The sequence below is a fragment of the Ornithodoros turicata genome, chromosome 4 (genome assembly GCF_037126465.1).
Source record: "Ornithodoros turicata isolate Travis chromosome 4, ASM3712646v1, whole genome shotgun sequence".
Lineage (NCBI taxonomy): Eukaryota > Metazoa > Arthropoda > Arachnida > Ixodida > Argasidae > Ornithodoros > Ornithodoros turicata.
In genome coordinates this window covers 3,772,748-3,791,772 of record NC_088204.1, presented here as the reverse complement: position 1 = coordinate 3,791,772, position 19,025 = coordinate 3,772,748, and the positions used below count along the sequence as shown (strand labels likewise).

Genomic DNA, 19,025 nt, shown 5'->3' with positions numbered 1-19,025 from the left:
CCCTCCATTTACGGCGAGGAGGAAGATTCGAGAAAACGATGGACCACGGAGGGTCTGATGCAGACGATACCCGGCCCTCTCTCTTCTCTCCCCCAACTCTCTCTCTCTGTAACGGACCGAGTGATCACCCGAGTCCCTTGTGGGGGGAATTCCATGCATATCACTCCACTGTGCACGGAATAGGTTTTGAATGTCAACACGCCTCTAGTTTCGAGCACTATCGGATGTACACTAAACAGCTCAGAAGCCTTTTTTATATATATTTTTTTAGCTTTTTCGGAGTTCCACCAAAGTCTTTAACGAAAGTCAAAACAAGACAACGCCAGTTAAGGCATCGTAGCATCTACTGTTGCTATGGGTGGCTGCGTTCCCCCCCACCCCACCTTAAATGACAGCTTTCGCATTTTTCGGGTAGTTCAGTGCAGCGAAGTTTAACGAGAGGCGCACACATAGTGACGCTGAGTTAGCACCTCGAAGCAGCTGTCGCTATAAACGGAGTACAGGCGTGGACATACGACAAAATGGTAGCAGGAAGGAATGGGAAATAGGAGAGTTACTATGTTACTATGGGACTCACCTCCTATGGGAAATTTCCCCATTCGTCATCACTAATTTATCTGTTGTTGTTGCTGTTGTTGAACATGGTTCAGTGTAGAAACTGTGCCGGCGACATTCCGCCTCGAAATGTCACCGGGAATGTCGGGAAATCCTAAGGGAAATCCCCAGGCAGCACAGAGTCGGTGGTGGGATTCGAACCCGCCACCTTCCAGTTTTTAGCATGCTTTTGGAGCTTGCACTAACGAGAAGATGTCGAATTTGCCGAAGATGTCGAATGCTCAGTCAACCGCTGGTGGCGCTGACTTTCAACGATGCCATTACTTCGCACGTTCCTTATAATAAACTACTATTCGCGGTCGTTTGATAAGACGGGGGTGGGGGGGGGGCAGCACTCCCGGTGGTAAGATTCGAACCCACCACCTCCCTTCTTCAGCACGACCTTGGCTACCACCAAAGAGAGGCACGCCTCAACCCTCTCGGCTCTGTCTCGCCTCGTGACCGCTATTTTGTGCTATGCAGTAACGAGAAACCGCAGGCCAGACGCAACAGACTGCATTTAGGCGTTCGCGATAAAGACACGTATCTGGTGTACGCGAAGTTCACTTCTGACATCAAAGAAAAAGTCAATCAAAGAAAAGAAAAAAAAAATCATGCGGACAGCAAACAACGGACGATGGTGTGAGGCCTCTTAGAACATTTGGCTATAGATGTGACACTCCCAAGCGTATTCCTTTTTCGCACCACAAGCCGAGGTGCATGCTGTCTACGGAGGCATTTGAAAATCTCTTTCTCCTTTTGTTCTTCCTGTAACAGACATGCAGGCGCTTCCAGCTTACGCACCAGACAACGGAGCATCCTGCTCGACGGTGTAATGCAAGTACAGCTCAGCTGACCAAACGATCGCTGCGGAAACTTTTCCGCGCCATGTTGACCCAACTTGGTTCACCAACTGAACGACTGTTTACCCTAGCTGTGACAGTAGAGAAAGCTCAATGTCCCCAGGAAGCAGATAACCACCCTTAACTGGACTACCTTTGTCCGTCACCAAACTTGCGGTTTAACCGTCAACAAGCCTTCCGATAGGAAGTTACAGCTTCTGGAAAGATAAGGCAAAGGTCGGGTCACTCTGTATGTAATCAGAACGCAAGGGTGACACTCGATGCAGTGATAAGCGTCCTCCGCTCTTAGGGTCTCGAGAGTCAGTAACTAGACGATGACTGACGTTTCTTGCCCGTCTGTTGCCAGACGGCTTTCTGATGGGTTAGTTCTCCAATAACTCCAGAGAAAACGTCTACAAGGAGGCAATAATTGGTGCTCCGCACTTGATGTTGCTGAAGACCTCGCATAGTGACCCAGCAGTTCTTGCCACTTCAACGTGGTTGCTTATACGATGAAGGGACTGAATACTATTTCTTACGTTCTGCAAAAACTTACGCTCTGGTGTTGAAACTTTCATCTATGATGCACGCAGTGATAAAAAATCGTGTCAGACAATTTTGAAATTTGTTTAAGCAAACTATGCAAAACTAAAAGCTGATCTTCGTTGTACGGTGTCAATGCACTATTCCGCCCATCTAGAGCTGGTGCTTTCAAATTAATTCTAGAAGGATTAATTAATTAAGATGAATTCTTCGTATGTGCTAAAGCATCTAGAGCTGGTGCTTTCAAATTAATTCTGGAAGGATTAATTAATTAAGATGAATTTTTCGTATTTGCTAAAGAAACGGCAAAACCGCGTGTATTGTAAAAAAAAGCAGCAAAATAAATATGGTGACAAACTTTCTACAGCTACGAACGTACGCAGCCCATTGGAAATATTAAGAAGGCGGCTTTTTTTTCTTTCTTTATTTTAGTGACTTATAAAAAAAAGGGAATTTTTTAAACAAAATTCCAGCGTGTAGCAGGCTTCCTGGTGTATTGGGGAGTTCTCAAAAGCTACTTCTGTTAGTTTTGTTTCATATCAGACCCCATACGTTATTTTTGGGAAGCCCTGTATGTTGCACGCTCAGTGACTTCTGCATCTGGTGTAGGAGCGGTACAGCAAACAGTGCTGGGGTGAATGCTGAACATATATGTAACGTTAATCCAGGAGCTATCTGTGTGTCAGATCCAGGTGTGTGTGCCGTCCTGTCTTCGTCCCTTCGTTCGACGCGCTTCTCTTAGTATGGCACTTCCGAACAATGAAAGATGAAAGTCACTGAAAGGGTCAGCCAGCTGTAGGACTCGGACCCACATCTTCTGGATTACCGGGTTATGGATAGTGGGTTCGAGTCCTACAGCCTGGCTAACCTTTTAAGTGACTTCCATCTTTCCTCGTTAATTTCTTAGGCAACTTGAGGCGTTTTTATGTGATTGGCCCTTCTATGTTGTTCCAGCCTCAGAACATCAGTTCTCTCATGCACTTTCGAGCACTTTAGGGAAATAATAAATCATCCAGTCACATAAACATACATATGTAACAGAAACATTAGCACGTGTTATCAACGCAGCTGGGTATACGTGGTCAAGATGTAACGGTTGTTATTCAAACGGGCTAAAAACCCGTGGTCCTCATGAACGTTGTCAAGCGTCTGACACATCCCCTCGATGTGCAGCGATGATTTCCCGCAACTGTTTTTCAGCGAGTCTCCGGTTACGCACGGCGTCATGAAGTTCAAGTTCGAAGGACTCTCCGCTATCTATGTCAGACCACGCCCGGTTGACATCCAGAGGAGATAAGGTGGACATGGGCGCTTGGCTTACTCACAAATTCCCCTTTCGTCTCCGTACTACTGAAATAGAATCGCAAGTGCGATACTGTGAGAGCCAGAAGAGGGTTAGCTTATCATGTTTCGTCTGGACGTTACGGTGTACTCTGCCACACGCTTCCGAATACAACGCTCAGGATTAGTGTGAAGAGCATACAATTTGGAAATGGAAAGAATGCGACTATATAGCGTGTAGGTGTTTACTACGTCCCGTATTTTCCAGTGCATAATGCTCACGACAGAGGTCGAAATGCTACACTAGCAGTGCACGGGAGCCCTAGACACTACAACGCCGTTAGTGCCTGCAATAATCAAAGCCCAGTGACGACTATGTGTACTTTTTATTACGTTTGTCGTGGACGAAATATTCATTCGAAGCCATGGATACTTTCTTTTCAAACTTGTCAGTGACACTGGCCTTCTTAACAAGTTCAGGACCAGTGGTACCTCGACAGCGTCCCATATGCTTCCCGCAGCCACTTCCCAGCAGACCACAGACGTCCTGGGGATATCCATGTAATATCCCGGAGCGGAGATTCGAATATCCTTGGGATATAAGCCTAGAAACGTACGTGGACCATCCAGGAGCCCTTATTTTACCCCTGATGTAATGTCCCATGAATGTCCAGAGGAGATACATATGCCAATAAAGGGATGTCCGCAGGACATTAGTAATAACGCGCCATAGCGCTGGATATACGTCGGCGTGTAGATGCACATATCCGTTCTTGGAAGCCGACATTGAGCACTGCCTCCTATCCTGCAACCGGTACCTCTCACAAAGACTCGTCCTCCAACGCCACTTGCGACAACTTGGCTACCTTAACGTCTCATTTGGCTACCCTGCTCGGCTCGGACCTGCACAAACCGGGGGCAGTTACGACAACCCTGTTGAACTTTCTCCGTGCCACCGGCCTCTCGACCAGCCTCTAAGGCCCTTTTGTGTGTGTGTCTGTCTGTCTCTTTGTTTCTTTTCCTTTTCTTTCTTTTTAAGTTTTCTTTTTATGGAAGGAATAGAAAGTCGGCCTATGCCTGTCTAACCTTTCCCCGCTTTTTTCCCCTTTCAATAAACATATTCCCCTCCCCTTCCTTTCTTTCTTCGTGTCCTCGTGCTCATCGGCTTCCATCCAGTTTTCTTCTCCTTTTTCTCGGGCGTGACGGCACGTACAAGAATGATTCAAGTCAAGTGGCTGGACCAAGGCGCGATGATAGAGATTAGTCGACGTCTTCTTAGGAACGGCTCTTCCGAGAAAAACTCCGATGTACACAAGAGGATATACGATAACGCTGAGTTATACACTGAAAACTCGGTACGTCGCTTGCATATGTGCGTGTTCTAAAAGCACTTCTAAAGTTTTGGGACCCCGTAGGACTGCGGTCCTCGCTGTGAGGTCACTCACTATTCTATTTCACCAGCATTAAATGACTCTGGAATTAAATGCCATTCACCATTACCGCCAGCAATGGGGAAGACTACCGCTCATCATCACTTGAAGTTATTTTTTTGTGCGTTTTCGGGCATCAAGCACATCTGTTCAGCAACGAAAGTTTACAAGCTCTGAACAATATCTCACTGGTTTATGTGTCGTTACAGTGGAATGTTCTTTATCAACAACGCGATGGTTTATTGACTTTTAAAGCAGTCGACAGTCGTCCGAGAGGACGACGTAGCTCCTGGCGAATTCTGCGGTGTCATTGTAGAGGCGCTTGTCAGGACCACGTAACTCGTTCTGCCTGTCGTAGTTGTAGTCACCGCAGAGGCCGCACACTTTGCCTCGGTAGAATGGAGCAACCTGCCAGAGAGGATATACGCATCTCAACAAATCCGTAATCGTTCTAGTCGTTGTGAAATAAAAAAATAAAAATAAAAAATAATAAATTCTACCTCAACAAATAAGCCGTGTCGAGCGTTGAAGAAAGCGTAGACACCGCGAGAGTTTGAGTTGATGCGAAAGAAGCGACCTTGTCCTTCGACGTAGAATAATTCAGCACCGTCCGATACATGGCTGTACGGATGGTCGAGAGACAAAGGAACCGTCTCTCCGTTTATTTGCAACACTGCCCCTTCAGTTCCGTCGGAGGGGAATATATCGATGACAGCGTCGGCGATAAACATCTTCAGGGCCTGAGGTTCGAAAGGAACAGCAGTGGGAGGTTATGCTATACGAATACCAAGGCGGGAACCCTCCCCAGGTTATCTTTCAACACGTACCTTGGGGAATGAGATTACATTCGTGGTTCGAGCCATGACGATGAAAGAGTTGTGCGGCGAACAGTCCCTGGCCACTAGCTTATAGCAGTCCGTGTCCGGTAGAGGGACCACTACACCGTCGAATGTGCGGACGCTCTGGCCCTGGAGGTCACACCTCGCTGCGCAGACAGCTCTGTTCACGCCAAGACATACACCTACCCAAGCACTAAACAAGAGACCTCACCGTGCTTGTATCTGGTAGAGTACTCTTGAAGGTTGGTGTAGCTAAGCACTTTGAAGACACGTGGTTCCAGAAGACGCGTGTATGTGGGCACGTGGTCGTGGACAAACTCGTGACCATCGGCAGTTGAGACGAGGACGCTTGCTGTACCATGAGGTTCTGTGTGTGCTGGGACTTGGGACAGAACGTGTAACCTGCCTTCAGCCCCTTGCATATGGGAGAGAACTGTGCTGAAGAAGCCGGGACGCTCCTCGCCGCGGTGAAGGGCAGCACGGAGGTACGGACAATGTATCTAGAAGTTAGCAAAATAACGAAAGGTATTGTTTCCGTTGACGAAGCATCAAAGACTCGTGAGGAATCCAGATGTCACATACCGGTTCGAAGTTATGGTACTCAACGTCTAAATTGAGCTTTCCAAGACGGCTGGTGTGGTACATGTACTTGATACAGAAGTAGTTCAACTTGATGCCTTGTTCCTGGTAGATGCGGCACTTGTCGTGGAGTTTCCGGAGTAAGCTGGGCTCGAACCTGTTCGCTGGCGTCTCATGCACGATGTCGTTTATTTCTTCAGCTTCTGCATCAGTGTGCTCATACGTTCCGTGGGCGGAAATCTGCACAATCGATCAGCAACGGAAAGTACATCAGATGCGTGAAGTGTTCGCGATTTTGAATTACGTACGTGACTCAGTGGTATTAGAGCTTTACTAATATAAGGTGGGTAAAATAGCAACTCGCCCTCGATCCGTGGACGCAGTCGGTCCCGTAGTTGAGCTCGGCTTCCGCGTTTATGGTAAAGCCCTGGTAAAACGTGGCGATCCTGTCAGTCCTGTTCCAATCTGTCGCCGGAAACGTGGCGGCGGTACGTAGGCAGACCTGCGCGAAACGCCCCATCATTGTCACAAGTACTACAAATCCGTCCGCGTTACACTAATGCATTATCGAGAAAAGCCTTTATCACATATAATGTACTATGGGTACGCGTCACCGTTAAGACTAGCTCTCCTATGTACAAGACAGGTGCACGAGCGCCCTCTAGGTTGTACCTCCTCACTGTTGCAGTGACGTCATTATATTGTGCACGGAGTTCGTTTGGTTTGACCTGTGTAAGCATGCGTTGTTTGAACCGAGCTAAGAGGGAGGCTACCTTCGTATGGTTCTCTTCGTCCTCGTGGAACGGTGACCTGTCGTAGTACAAAGCGACCCAATGCTTGAGGAGGTCCTTGGTGTGCGTTACTTGTAACTCTGTTCTTATGGATCGGGTCTTGTTGTCTCCTTTGAACCGAAAGTCCACGTTGAAGACATGCGATGTTGTGTTGACAGGGGCGTTCTCGTGCTCCAAAAAGTTGCTGTGGCGCTCGACGTCTTCTGGCTTGTAGGACTTGTAGCCGACGTCCACCTCCACCTTACGTGAAAATGACATATTTTATAGCAGTGCTAGGTAATGTGTCCTTAGGAATGTCAACGGTATCTGGGATCACAAAGTGTGTGGTTCTGGTGAACACAACTTGCTGAGTGAGGTCTTCTGGAATAGAAAACATCGTATCCGCATATGGCTACTGTTGCCACGATGTTGGTGTGTTCTCCCACGTATCAACAACAAGAATCAACGGGATGTGCACGCTTACAGTATGCGTAGGATCTTTCTCAGCTGGAACAGCCCGTATACTTAGGAATCTTGGATGCCAATGGGGGTTGGCATCAAGATAGTAGATCTTCTGGCGAAAGTCCAAGTCGTGCCAGAAATGGTGCAGAGACTCTTTGAGCCGTTTAGGAAACAACAGACTTTTCACATCAAAGCCAAATCCGAGGCTACCTGTGAGGTAGTTCTTGTTGTGCTATAGGTAATAAACGAAACACACATGAAAGAGCATTGCAATGGCCATTCTAGCTCACGAGATAATTCAGTGCGTTAACGACTTGCCCAATAACTTACCGAAGAAAGTTCTTCTTCGTTGTAGATGGGAGTGAAGTTGGCATTGTAATAGTCGAGAGAAGTGAAAGGCTTGAAGGAATACTTGACCAAGTCGGCAGGAATGGGCAGCGGTCTTTTCAAACTCAACTTGTGCGTCCGCAAGTCGTAGGTCGCTTCGAACTTCAATGGAAGAGAGACGGACAGCTTCTTTTCATATCCGGCGCCGAGGTAGATGCGATCAGACTGCAGTCCGAAGCCAAAGTACATGTACGCGTAGGTGTCGTACCTGCACAATAGCATAATGGCCGTAATATGTGGCTGCTAGAAGCATAGGTTACAGTAACCCATTGGTACGACAGGAAACGGCTTACAGGAAGTGTCTTTGTAGGCCCAACTGGAGTTTGTCGTCTTCCGTCGCGAAAGTCGTTTGTTGCCGGTTGACGTGAAAGAAGTTGGTTTGCTTTAGTTCCAGAAAGGCAGGAAAGCCCATTTCAGTGGGAAATTGCCAAACCAAGGTAGGGGTGAGGTAGAAGTGCGTAGTCTTTCCTTCTCGTTGCAGGAGGTTGATGACTCTTCCAGCAAGGTTCTCGCCTACGCAGAGAACAAGTAGTTCCTTTTACCTATTCCCTGTTTGGCTGGATTCCCAGTCAACAACACAGAAGTTGATTTACTCAATGCTTCGTAAACTATAAAGCAGAATTTACCCAACAATGGCTACGTGCATGAGGATGGGGTGAGGTATTTCGCCGCAGAACGTACCTAATTTCGAAGGTTCCTTCAAGACGTCCAAGAGTCTCTCGTCAAAGGGCCATGTCTCTACGGTATGGTCAAAAATCTTCAACTTGACGCTCCCCACAAACGGCTTGAAATCCCTCGGAGTGATAGGTAGCTGGAATTACACACAATAGATTATAACCTCAACATCGCTAGCTTCCCACGAGTCGCGTGATCAATCTAAAATACATATTTTTATTTTTCAATCAATCAATCAATCTAAAATTCCGCGTGTCATCAACGTAGACTTACACTAGCATCGACCCTCTGGCGTTCCTCTGCACCTCTGGCTATCCGGCGTCTGCCAAAGAAGTTCCACAGGCTTCGCCTGGTGGCTGGACGCTGTGCAACGAGTCCAGCGAAGAACCTATCTACCCCCCAGCCTTGATATGTAATCGACAAAGCGTCATGGGAGAATCCCGCAAAAAAGTCTTTGACTACGTAGTGGAAGGACTGCGGAAGGTAGCTGTCCTTGGACATGACAGTAGACACCTCGGTGGTCCCACCGTAGTTGTACTTCTCTGCAGGGATTAAAGGCGGAATGATAAGCGTCTTTGATGCAGGCCTGTATGAGGAACACGTACCGTTGTAAGTGGATGTCATGACGAAGCGAGATCGAGTGTACTCCGGTTTCTTGGCAAAGCGGCTGACGTGGTTCCAGAGCGGAACGACGTTCTTGAGCTTTCGCGCCCTTCAGGAATGAAAGCGTACCATCTATTGACGCAGGATATTTTTCGCTGGCAAAGGGCTGACTAAGCGAAGCGTGTATGTGAAAATTGTACTTGTAGAATACATAGTTTAAAGGCACGTTTCTGGTGTCAAGCAATGATACAGATAAGCTCTGCCTAAAGATACGAATGACTTGATGAAATCCACACGAAATTAAGGTTCATTCGCATAGAAAATTAACCCGTACTTCTGTACGCTGTTTCACCGGCTTCGCGTTAGTGCGTCCTACAGCAGACGACTATTTGTACAGCTGAATGTGGAGCTTGTTTGATCCCTGTGATTATGGACTACTGTACAGGCTTGGGAAGGTGGATTTCCCTAGCTGGCCGAATCTGTGGGGCTGTTGAGGACACAGGGCGTACCTTGCTCTCTTGCCGACGATGTCATCAGCATCGACAGCATCAGCCTTGGCACGACTGGGCAACAGACCTATTGGCATGACGGAGATCCTGCGTTCCTGGTCTGTCATAAAACATCTCCAAGACCGCAGGGTTTGTGCGGTCTTTTACAGACACATGGTTGGCGGACTTACTGAGACCACGACAGTGACTTCTGGAGTCACCGTGTCCTCCTCCCCACTCTGTTTTTGTTCTATTACTTGTTTTCTTTCCCCTTGCAATGACGAGAATTAGAGTAGCCGACAACCTTCGTGAGCTCCACACTCTTCATTTAATTTTTTCCTTCCATCAAGCCAGACCAATCAAAAATTTCCTGTCTTGAAGAGAGCAGTGACAGAATTACAGAAACGCACTCTGCCCCACGAGAAGACGGCGCATCAGATGCAAAGCAATGCGTAAGGAAGGACCTTTTAAACGAAAGCAAGTTGTTTAGTGTTTGAAGTTGTGTCACGGGGTCTCGTGCTTTGAAGTGGTGAAAGTACTCAAGGGAAACGTACTCACAGAGCAGAATAACATGGATACTTAGTCTTGACCATCTCTCGAAAGAAGCTCGTGACGTAGGATGCTAACTGGTCGCTGGGGTCGAGGATAATCTTTCGAGCAATGTAGCGGAGAAGGTGAAGGTCGGGATTGGTGGCGACGAGCCCCACAAATGCTGCTATGCGTGTCGGATGACTCTCGCTTGTATTCACGTAGATGGGCAAGAGTACATGGCGGACCTGTATAGGCCAGAGAACGTGACGTCAAAAAATATCACGTGACATGCCGCGTCGTAGATGTGACGTACGAGTCGGGGCTGCTTGGGGCCAGCTTGAGCAAGGGCCGACAGCGCTAGCTGTCGTCTCAGGGGGCAACGGACCCGAGGGCTGGCAAATCGGGCCAACTTGCGGATAGCTTGTCTGGTGGCAAGTTTGCCGCCGTTTTCCAGATAAACTCCCCACATGTAATCGCTCTTCTCCCACACGTCATTAGGAGACGTGGAATACTGAAAAGAAGAAGAATATGCCATGCTCACGAGGAAAATCTAATAAGTTTCGCCTATATGGGCTATAGGCAATTTCTCTTTGAGGGTAATCTTCTGCGTGTAGCAGTACCGGTTGAGATGTATGTATACGGGCCGCTTTGTTTTCTCTAGGGTAAGGCCTGTCAAATGTTGAATATTGCTTGGAAATCGCTTCTCTTTACAATAAATGCTGAAACTATCATCCCTCAATGTGAAGACACACACGAACACGTCGCTCCTATATAGCCGTTCGTTGGAGGATGGTGTTGTCACTACCGTTGGTGTCGTCTGCAATGTTCTTCGGATCATCCAAAGTCCAATGACGTGTAGTCTTTCTTTCAGAGAAGCTCGTAAAAAAAGAAAAAGAAAATACAAGAGAGAAAGAAAGAAAAAAGTCTGCTGGAATCCTATCCGATGATATTGCTGGCCACAAACACCTTCCGCAGTACATATTGCTTGGTCGTTTTATCGACGTGATGTAGACGTCAGACCCCGTACAAGATTCCACCAATCACGGCCATGCATCTAGCAGTCATACTTATGGTCCAAACCGCCATCGGTCACATGGACCACCGCTGATAACCACGCCATTTCTAATCTTGAAATTGTCTGCAGCGATTGGGTGAAGCACAGGGAGCACCGAGCAGGCCTTCCCTGTCTAGGAGGCGTTGTCACAGGTCTTTGGAAATAATCCAGTCATAAAGGAAACTAGATCGGTCACACGGACATCATTGCAAGACGTTTTAGGCAGTTTTAGTAAACCATTGGTATAAGGTTATAGTGCCTATGGTAATCAATCGCAGTCGTGTATGACTCAGAATCTTATCCCCCGATTGTTGGTTCCGGTTGGTACGGTTCTACGCAAGTAACGTTGTCAGCGGTTTACTCTCGATAGTATCGAGAACACAGTGCTTCAACGCACGGCCAGAACATGGAACGACTTGTTCAGCATCGCATTCACAGGCAGAGAGGACGTAATCCCCAAGGTGCGTTTTCTACACCGAAGAAGCAACACTTTCTACAGTTTCCCTCCCGTTAAAGTAAACAAAGACGCTACTAACGTTGAAGAAGAGCTGCACAATATCCGGCCTGCAGAGCCCACCGTCGCTCTTTTCATCCGTTTGAGTCCGCTGACAGTCGCTCTCTACCAGAGATCCCACAGCCAGGAGACACGTCCCTTCGAGGTGCTCGTCGGCCCTTACGAATTCCGACTCATAGGCGTTCTGAAGAGCAAAATTTTCGTAAGGCCTAAGTGGACACTTAGACGGTCCTTATACGGTGCTCACAAGGATGGCACGTAGGACGGCTTCGCTGGGTTCGATGAGGTTGAAAGGGATTCGGTTCAGAAAGCGCCTGGCCTGCTCAACGGTTAGCTGTCCTTCTTGGATGAGGTGCAGCCCGTATACTAGATGACGGTTTGTACCTGTGGCGCTGAGTAGGTCTAGAAACAGGTGTCTAAGAGACAAGGAAATAAAGCTGCGTCATCGAGCATCGTGCGTTTAAATATGGCAGCCTTACAGGTAGCCGCCACGTGGTCATAGGGTGTCACGTGGCAGTTGCTCCTATAAAGCCGCCGCTCTCAAAGAAGCACACCTCAAGGTGAAAACGTGTAATTACATTCTACACTCTAAGAAAAAAAGGTAGAATGTCCTACCCAAACTGGTACCATTTCGGGTCAGTCCACGCGCGGTAAAGGTAAAATTGGTTTGAGTAGAAATGTGGTTGCAATGCAGCTCTACCGAGATGGGTAGAAAATTTACCTTTTTTTCTTTGAGTGTGGTTCTCTAGACTGCAATTACTTATTATTTTAATCCCCTGACAATGAGATTTCCTCCCCAGCACTGCAAGCACCCCCTGAACATCGTAAATGGCCTGCTGATTGCAACAATCCACGTAATTATGTGCTCTGCGGGAATTTAATGGAAAAACATGTAATTGATCAATTTTTTGCCTATACGGGTTCTTTCTTGCCAAATTGTGCCCTTATATACGTATCACAGGATTTTATAACTTGACATATCAGTCCAATTCACAGTCAATACGTTTTCATTTATGCACAGAGCCTACGTAGACAGGACTGTCAGGCCAAAGCGTGAAGTGCAGTTTCCACTTATCAACTATGTGAGTACTAATGTGCCTGGACCATGAGAATGTGCATTTGCCTATGGCTGCTGGGACAGTACACGAAGCATAAACAAAATATCCCGGTTCTCATCTTGCGTGTAAATCTATTCCCAATTATTTATACTATCTTAATAGCTCACTTGGTTTTGTCCTTCTGCTCTTCGGGTGCATGTTGGACGTAATTTTTATAAAATTCGTCCGTTGCATCGTAACTGAGGCCCAAGGCTAAAAAGTAGGCGCTCATGAACTTATAAGCAGTGCTGTCCCTGTGCAAAGCGTTTTGGTAATCCTCCTCGGTGAAGTCCGCGTTCACCAGCTCCTGGAATCCTCTGTGAAACTGTAGGACAGAAAACAAGACGACTTTTCTCTAATAGTGCACTATTTACTGTGTATTCACACGAGCGATATCTTCACGGAACATTCTAGTGGAAGAAAAAGTGAGAACTCTACTCCCAGAGACGAAGTTCCGTCCCGTGTTATGTTGAGCATTCACACGGTGCGGGATATCGGGAGTGGCGTACTGTGCATTTAGCAGACGACATTTAGCAGACGACACTTTGCAGACGACGCCGTCAGCGTCTTTCCTGTCGTCTGCTACGGAGTATCTTGTGGCTGTGTCGCAGGACATTAGCGGTTAGCACTGTATACATGAGCACTGGACGTTGAGCGCTCGCGCTCAGAAAGCTATGACGTTTTTCGCGTCTTCCGCTTCTGTGGGAAATGTCGCTCGTGTGAATACACACGGTTATGGGAATCATTGCTAATTATTATCGAATTATTTATGAAAAATATGCGGCTAACAATAACGATGAAATGACTTGCCTCCTCAATGCTGAAGTCGCCTATGAAGGTGCTGACGTAGTTGTTTGGGCGTTTAAGGTCTTCAGCGACGCGGAGTGTGGTGCTGACGGGCTGTTCTTCTCCCAGCGATGTGTGAACATCTGTATCGGCGGCCATTGTTGTGTCTGTGGTAGCTTCCCGTACTTCGACTAAGCTTAGGGCAGAGCTACAAAGTAAATAATCGAGTTATACTGCCTCTACGGATATCCTTAGTTGTTTTACCTCTCATGCTAACGGTATTCTTTTGCACCTTTCGGGTACAAATGTCTCGTCATATGTTGCATAACCTGTACTTTTTGTGGTGTAGGATTTACACCATACAGGAGGACGTTTTCCAAAACACCCTTGTAAATGGTGTGGTCTACAAAAAGCACCATTTCAAAAGGCCTATCCCACTTGTAATACCATCCATAAGGGTACGTGTATTCAATTTAAAACACTATTTCAGACGGGTGTCTTGAAGACACCTTCTTCAACTATCTTCTTCTACACCTTTCAGTTGCGAAAAAGAGTGTTTATTTATAAAAAAAAAAGAAAAAAAAAAGAAACAGCCCTGTTACACACTGTAGGCTGTAACAGAGTTTACCGCGTACTTACTTTTCGATTATGACAACCACTTTGCCCTCGTTGAAAGGATTATAGGTCTTACTGGCTGTTGAAAGAGCTTTGTCGATTACGAAGCGGTCCGCAATTCCACGCACACGATATTCTACGGCAGAATTCATGATAAGAGGATGCTGAAAAATGGATGAGAAACGCGACGTTTACTTATGGCGCTAGTCTTTCGGTCCATTGTACTTTACACCCCCTATTGATTTACACCATTTCACACTGACCTTGTCCTTCGATTCGCAGGAGTCGCATTTCTGACCGCGGAAACTCCCGTAGAAAGCCCCCGGTGAGTGCGAGCAGTTCTGCAAGTTCCTCACTTTGGTAACATCGAGGAAAACTTGAGCGTCATCGCCATCGACGGCATTGGAAACGACGTACTGCGTTTCGCAAACGCCGTGGATGCCCTCCTGAAATATAATAATTAAGAACAGCGAAAACTACACACATGTAGAGGCTGTCCCGAATAACTTGCCTTAAAAGAGAGAGAGAGAGAAAAAAAAAGCCGTTCTCAGATGAGAAAAACCAACAAAATGTTGATAGAATCCTTATATTGTTTGTCCTATTTTTCGTAGCTGACCTTTTTCTTTCTTTTTGTTTACCAACAAACGCGTTTTGGAGTAGCCAGTTCTGACTGGGTCGGGACTAACCTCTCCATATTTTTCTTTCTTTTCCAATCCAATCCAATCCAATCCTTATATTCTAGTCGCCAGTATTACTCTCATTGTGGCCAATTAATCAATTAATCAGATAAGATTAACTAGCCAAGTTTTAAAGTATTACTTCAATGGTCGATGTCTCAATCGAAAAGTCGTAGAGCACTTTCTTTGTGAAGCACATCCTGTACGTGTTTCCCGTCGCTGTTGGCGTCACATATCCGGTCGCCTCGAACGGTGAACATTCCATCCAGTCTGCTTATTCGGGTTTAATCGGGTTTTAAAGAAGGAAACTGCGTTCATGCTCTTCCGTCAATATGGCCGAAGGTGTGAACGGTTCGTTTATGACGCGCATTTTGTAGTGCTTTATCTGATAAAGCTATACCTTAGGGCTTCCTGTCCACAAGAGCACCTTATTTGGATGATTATGAGTGTGTGTGTCCCCTTCGCGTCTTACCTCGAAAACATTGTACTCAGAAGCTCGAATATCGTCGCTCCTTCCGTGACTGAGGTCCACTTGAAGAAGACTTGCTAGTGCTCGCTTTATGTTTCTCGATAAGAGACTGTCGCTCTTATCGAACTCGATGTTTTCAAACTGAAGATTCAGATAATATCCGCGTCAGGAACGATCTGTCGGCTCGGATCGCTTTGGGCTGCTTACCTTGTCGTCGGTGAACCTTACGGCGAATACTTTTTCAAGGTCACGTTCTAAGGCCGGTGAAGAATGGTAGGAAAAATGATGCCTCGCGAATTCGTCTGTTCTGACAGTATCGAACACGAAGTCTACTATCTGTAAAAATTAAAAATCATTAAAAAAAGTTATAAGCATCCCTCTTCAGACGCTAATTTTTACATTTGATGTTACCTTTAAGTGCACATGCACATCTTTTGGCTGGACTAAGACTTTACTTTTGAAGGCGAGTCCAACAGATGGGGCATCAGCTTGGGTAACCTCAAGTGTTCCATCGTACGTGTACAAGTACTCCTTACCGACGTCATATCCTGAAATGCCAATATTCGGTATAAAGATACAACACAGGCCAAATACAAAGGGTAATGGGTTTGGTAAGGCCGTCTTTGTGAGCACTATCTCTTCTATCCCGGAGAGCCGTGAAAGTGGAGAGGGACTGGGAGGACCACGGTATTTATTTCAATTTATTTCAATATACTTCCAAATGTCCCTTGGGTGATACTACATGAGGGTGTGGGTTACAGAAATAGTGTAATGCATCGCGAATGTACATAACTTTTAGTACAAAAAAATAGAAATTATACAAAGCCATGAGGATTTGAGCTAATAAGGTATCATACAACGAACTTTACGCATAAATAAATCAGCAATGTCGTACATCATCAGCTACGATGAAAATGGATAATGTGATATACTTTAATGGGTACCTAAGTGGACACGAGGATAACCTATACGAAGGTAACCGGATACCAACTACCAGAACAGAACAGGTATATGGCATGGTGAAATCCTTGAGTATGTATTATTGTAGCGATGTTGGCATACATCCTTCGTTACGAAACCATTGCAGTGAAAAACTTGACAGAATGAGCAAGAAGATATACGAGGGTGGTTCCATAAGTTTCCGGCCCGAGGTAGAAAATACGCGCGAATTTGAAAATGCGATTAAGGACGCGTGGCGCCATCTGTTGGAGGGCCGGAGCACCACTCTCAACCCTCTCCATGCTTTTGTCGGTTGGAGAGCGGCATTTCAAACAGCCAGGGAGTAAAATGGGGAGTAATTGCGGCTTCTAGTCCCCTAGGCTGCAATTACTTCCCATTTTGGTCCCCTAACCCCGACATTTACTCCCCAGGACTGCAAATTGTCACTGAACTTCACAAATGGTCTTCCGAATGCAACAGTCTACGTAAATGTGCGCTCTTGGTCAATTTGATGGCATAGGGCTGTATTACTCAGCCAGCTTAGCAGTCTTCCACCCTCACAGAATAAGAAACAGTTAGCGCTTCTTTCATCGCAAATTGTGCCCTATATGTCAGTCGTAAGATTTTATATCACTCGACATATATCACTGTTGGCTGTTTGATTCGAGGTATTTTCATGCATGCACACGAATTTTGTTCCTGGGACTCTTAGAACAGAGCGTGAAATGCAGACTCCAGTCGGTCACATACATTTACTCCCGAAAGGGACTATCTTTTGTGGCAATGCATTTACTCCTTTTTTCCTTACAGTGTACTAGAAGTCTAGATTAACTCTGTGTTCCGTGTCCTCATCTTTCTGGCAGTTGATTCAGCGCATTACCCTGCCATATAGACGTTTGAGCACAGGACACACCGGTGGTGCAGTTACGAGTATGCGTTCAAATTGACACCAGAGAGAACTGCTCGGACGTTGAGGCCCAGAAAAGAAGTGCACAACGCAACGGGTGTTTGAGTATATGAGTTACCGCTCACAAACATTCGGAATTCGCGTAAGGAAGTGACAGCTTGCGGACAGTATAACGGACATGGTCCCCAAGGCTGGCCAATAGAGATATATATACGTAGACAATAGAAAGAGAATATCTCATATAAATTTTAGTCGCTTTATAGCGATATTCCTACCTGAGACAGATCCAACGAGAAGCAGAGGCAAGAGCACGACGATCATGTTTGTTGGTTTATTTCCCAGAAGACATGCTTTTGAAGAGGTCTTGTAGCAAGAAACTGCTTAGCAGTGTCTTTTCTGAACGACTCTCCTTATAAATAGGGTTATCTCGAGTGGTTGGTAGGTGTTTATCGTAGTGAGAATGGTAGGCTAGTTATCACGAGCTCCTTTTGAGGCTCCCCGTCAAGGTTTTCCAGAAGGGTCTATTTTGGCGCGAAATGGCTTCTGCCTCAGGGCAGGCGTCGCTGCCTTTTCAGGATGTTCACCTGGCAACCCCAGTTCCAGTAACTACAATTCTTCATTCTATACATTCTGTGCAGAACGATGACGTTCCTATATACTGCTCACCTTTATCGCGCACGGCATATGTTGTCCGTGGACCCCGGTTGTAGGAAACGAAGCGCTGGATATTTTTGATTGATTTGCATTTTGATGAGATCAACGCATTTCTGTTTTTATCGTGCGCGTTCTTTACTGGCACACGTTTCAGGGCAGATTGTAACTGGGATCCTGCTCTGTCATTTCATTGGATACGGAACGCGCAGTTCGGCGAGTTTACCTTTCCAATCTTGAACAACAGGGCACGGCTGAAAGGGACGTCTAGTCGATGGCGGTGCACTAATGATTCAATGGCACGCGGCGTGCGACTCGGAAGACAGAAGCGTAAATTCGTGTCGACTCTGGCTTGAAAGCTGGACTCCGCGTCAACCAACCAATGTACGTCTGCCGGCATCGTGATGTATGTTACGTAGCATTCTTTCGGCGTCCGACGCCGTGGAGTATACACAAGGGTCTTGCTCGTTTTCAAGTGTGTCCTTACAGCCAAAGCATCCGGCAGCTTCATTTCCGGGAACGCCTATACGTGAGCTGGGATCAATTGCATAACGATGTCGTGCCCTCTTGAAGCAGTAGAGTGATACTGGCATACGACGTCGTGGGCAATAGGTGCTAGACTGCGACAAGGAAAAAAAAGGGGAGGATGGGGATAGGGGAGGATGGTTTTGTGCCCTGTTGGGGCCATCACGCTTCTGTTCTCGCTGTCGGCGGTCTCGTCACCATCGCCGGCGTCCCGTCATAGGCGAATTCATATTTTGTACATATTTTTTTCACCTTCCATATTTTGACCCATCCATGATCATTTATCATTCATTGCTTCTCATTTGTTAATATCCGCAATTTGCATCGCCCTGTATCGTTGATCTTGTGTTGTGTATGTTATGTGTGTGTTGTGCTTGTTGTATAGTACCATGTGAAATCCGTCTAGTAAATCTCTCCCACACACACGGAAAAAAAAGGCAGTGCGAATTACCAGCGAGTTTGCCCGCGAATCAGTGAATATCACCCACGAGAGGCGTGTTGGAGAAGAAGCAACGTGACGAAGAGCCACACTCTTAAAAAAAAAGGGGGGTGTAGTTTAACTCCTTTCCTTGCCACATATATAACTCCCTCTTGGAGAGTACAATTACTCTCAAAAAAGAAAGTCTCCTCACTGCCTTTAGAGAGTGGGGTTACGCTCTAACCCCCTACTGGAGAGTAATATTACTCTCTGGTAGGGAGTAAGGGAGTAATGTTACTCCCTTGAGGGAGTGTGCAGACTCCTTTGTTGAGAGTAGTTGTACTCTCCA

The 19,025-nt window shown here is 46.5% G+C and overlaps 1 protein-coding gene across 1 annotated transcript; it reads right to left on the bottom strand.

Annotated features, from left to right (window-relative positions):
* Positions 1-4,864: 4,864 nt before the first annotated feature.
* LOC135390735 (vitellogenin-1-like) lies at positions 4,865-17,481 on the bottom strand. Its single transcript, XM_064620586.1, has 25 exons — positions 17,358-17,481; positions 15,648-15,784; positions 15,444-15,572; positions 15,240-15,377; positions 14,354-14,536; positions 14,115-14,254; positions 13,500-13,683; positions 12,818-13,014; positions 11,840-12,008; positions 11,615-11,776; positions 10,338-10,535; positions 10,052-10,269; positions 9,008-9,114; positions 8,676-8,944; positions 8,409-8,538; positions 8,021-8,240; positions 7,671-7,935; positions 7,363-7,572; positions 6,882-7,139; positions 6,473-6,610; positions 6,112-6,348; positions 5,741-6,029; positions 5,518-5,675; positions 5,191-5,430; positions 4,865-5,098 (listed from the first exon to the last, which is right to left on the bottom strand). The coding sequence occupies exons 1-25, from the start codon at positions 17,401-17,403 to the stop codon at positions 4,940-4,942; spliced, it is 4,581 nt and encodes a 1,526-aa protein (XP_064476656.1). The 5' UTR covers positions 17,404-17,481; the 3' UTR covers positions 4,865-4,939.
* Between the last annotated feature and the right edge of the window lie 1,544 nt (positions 17,482-19,025).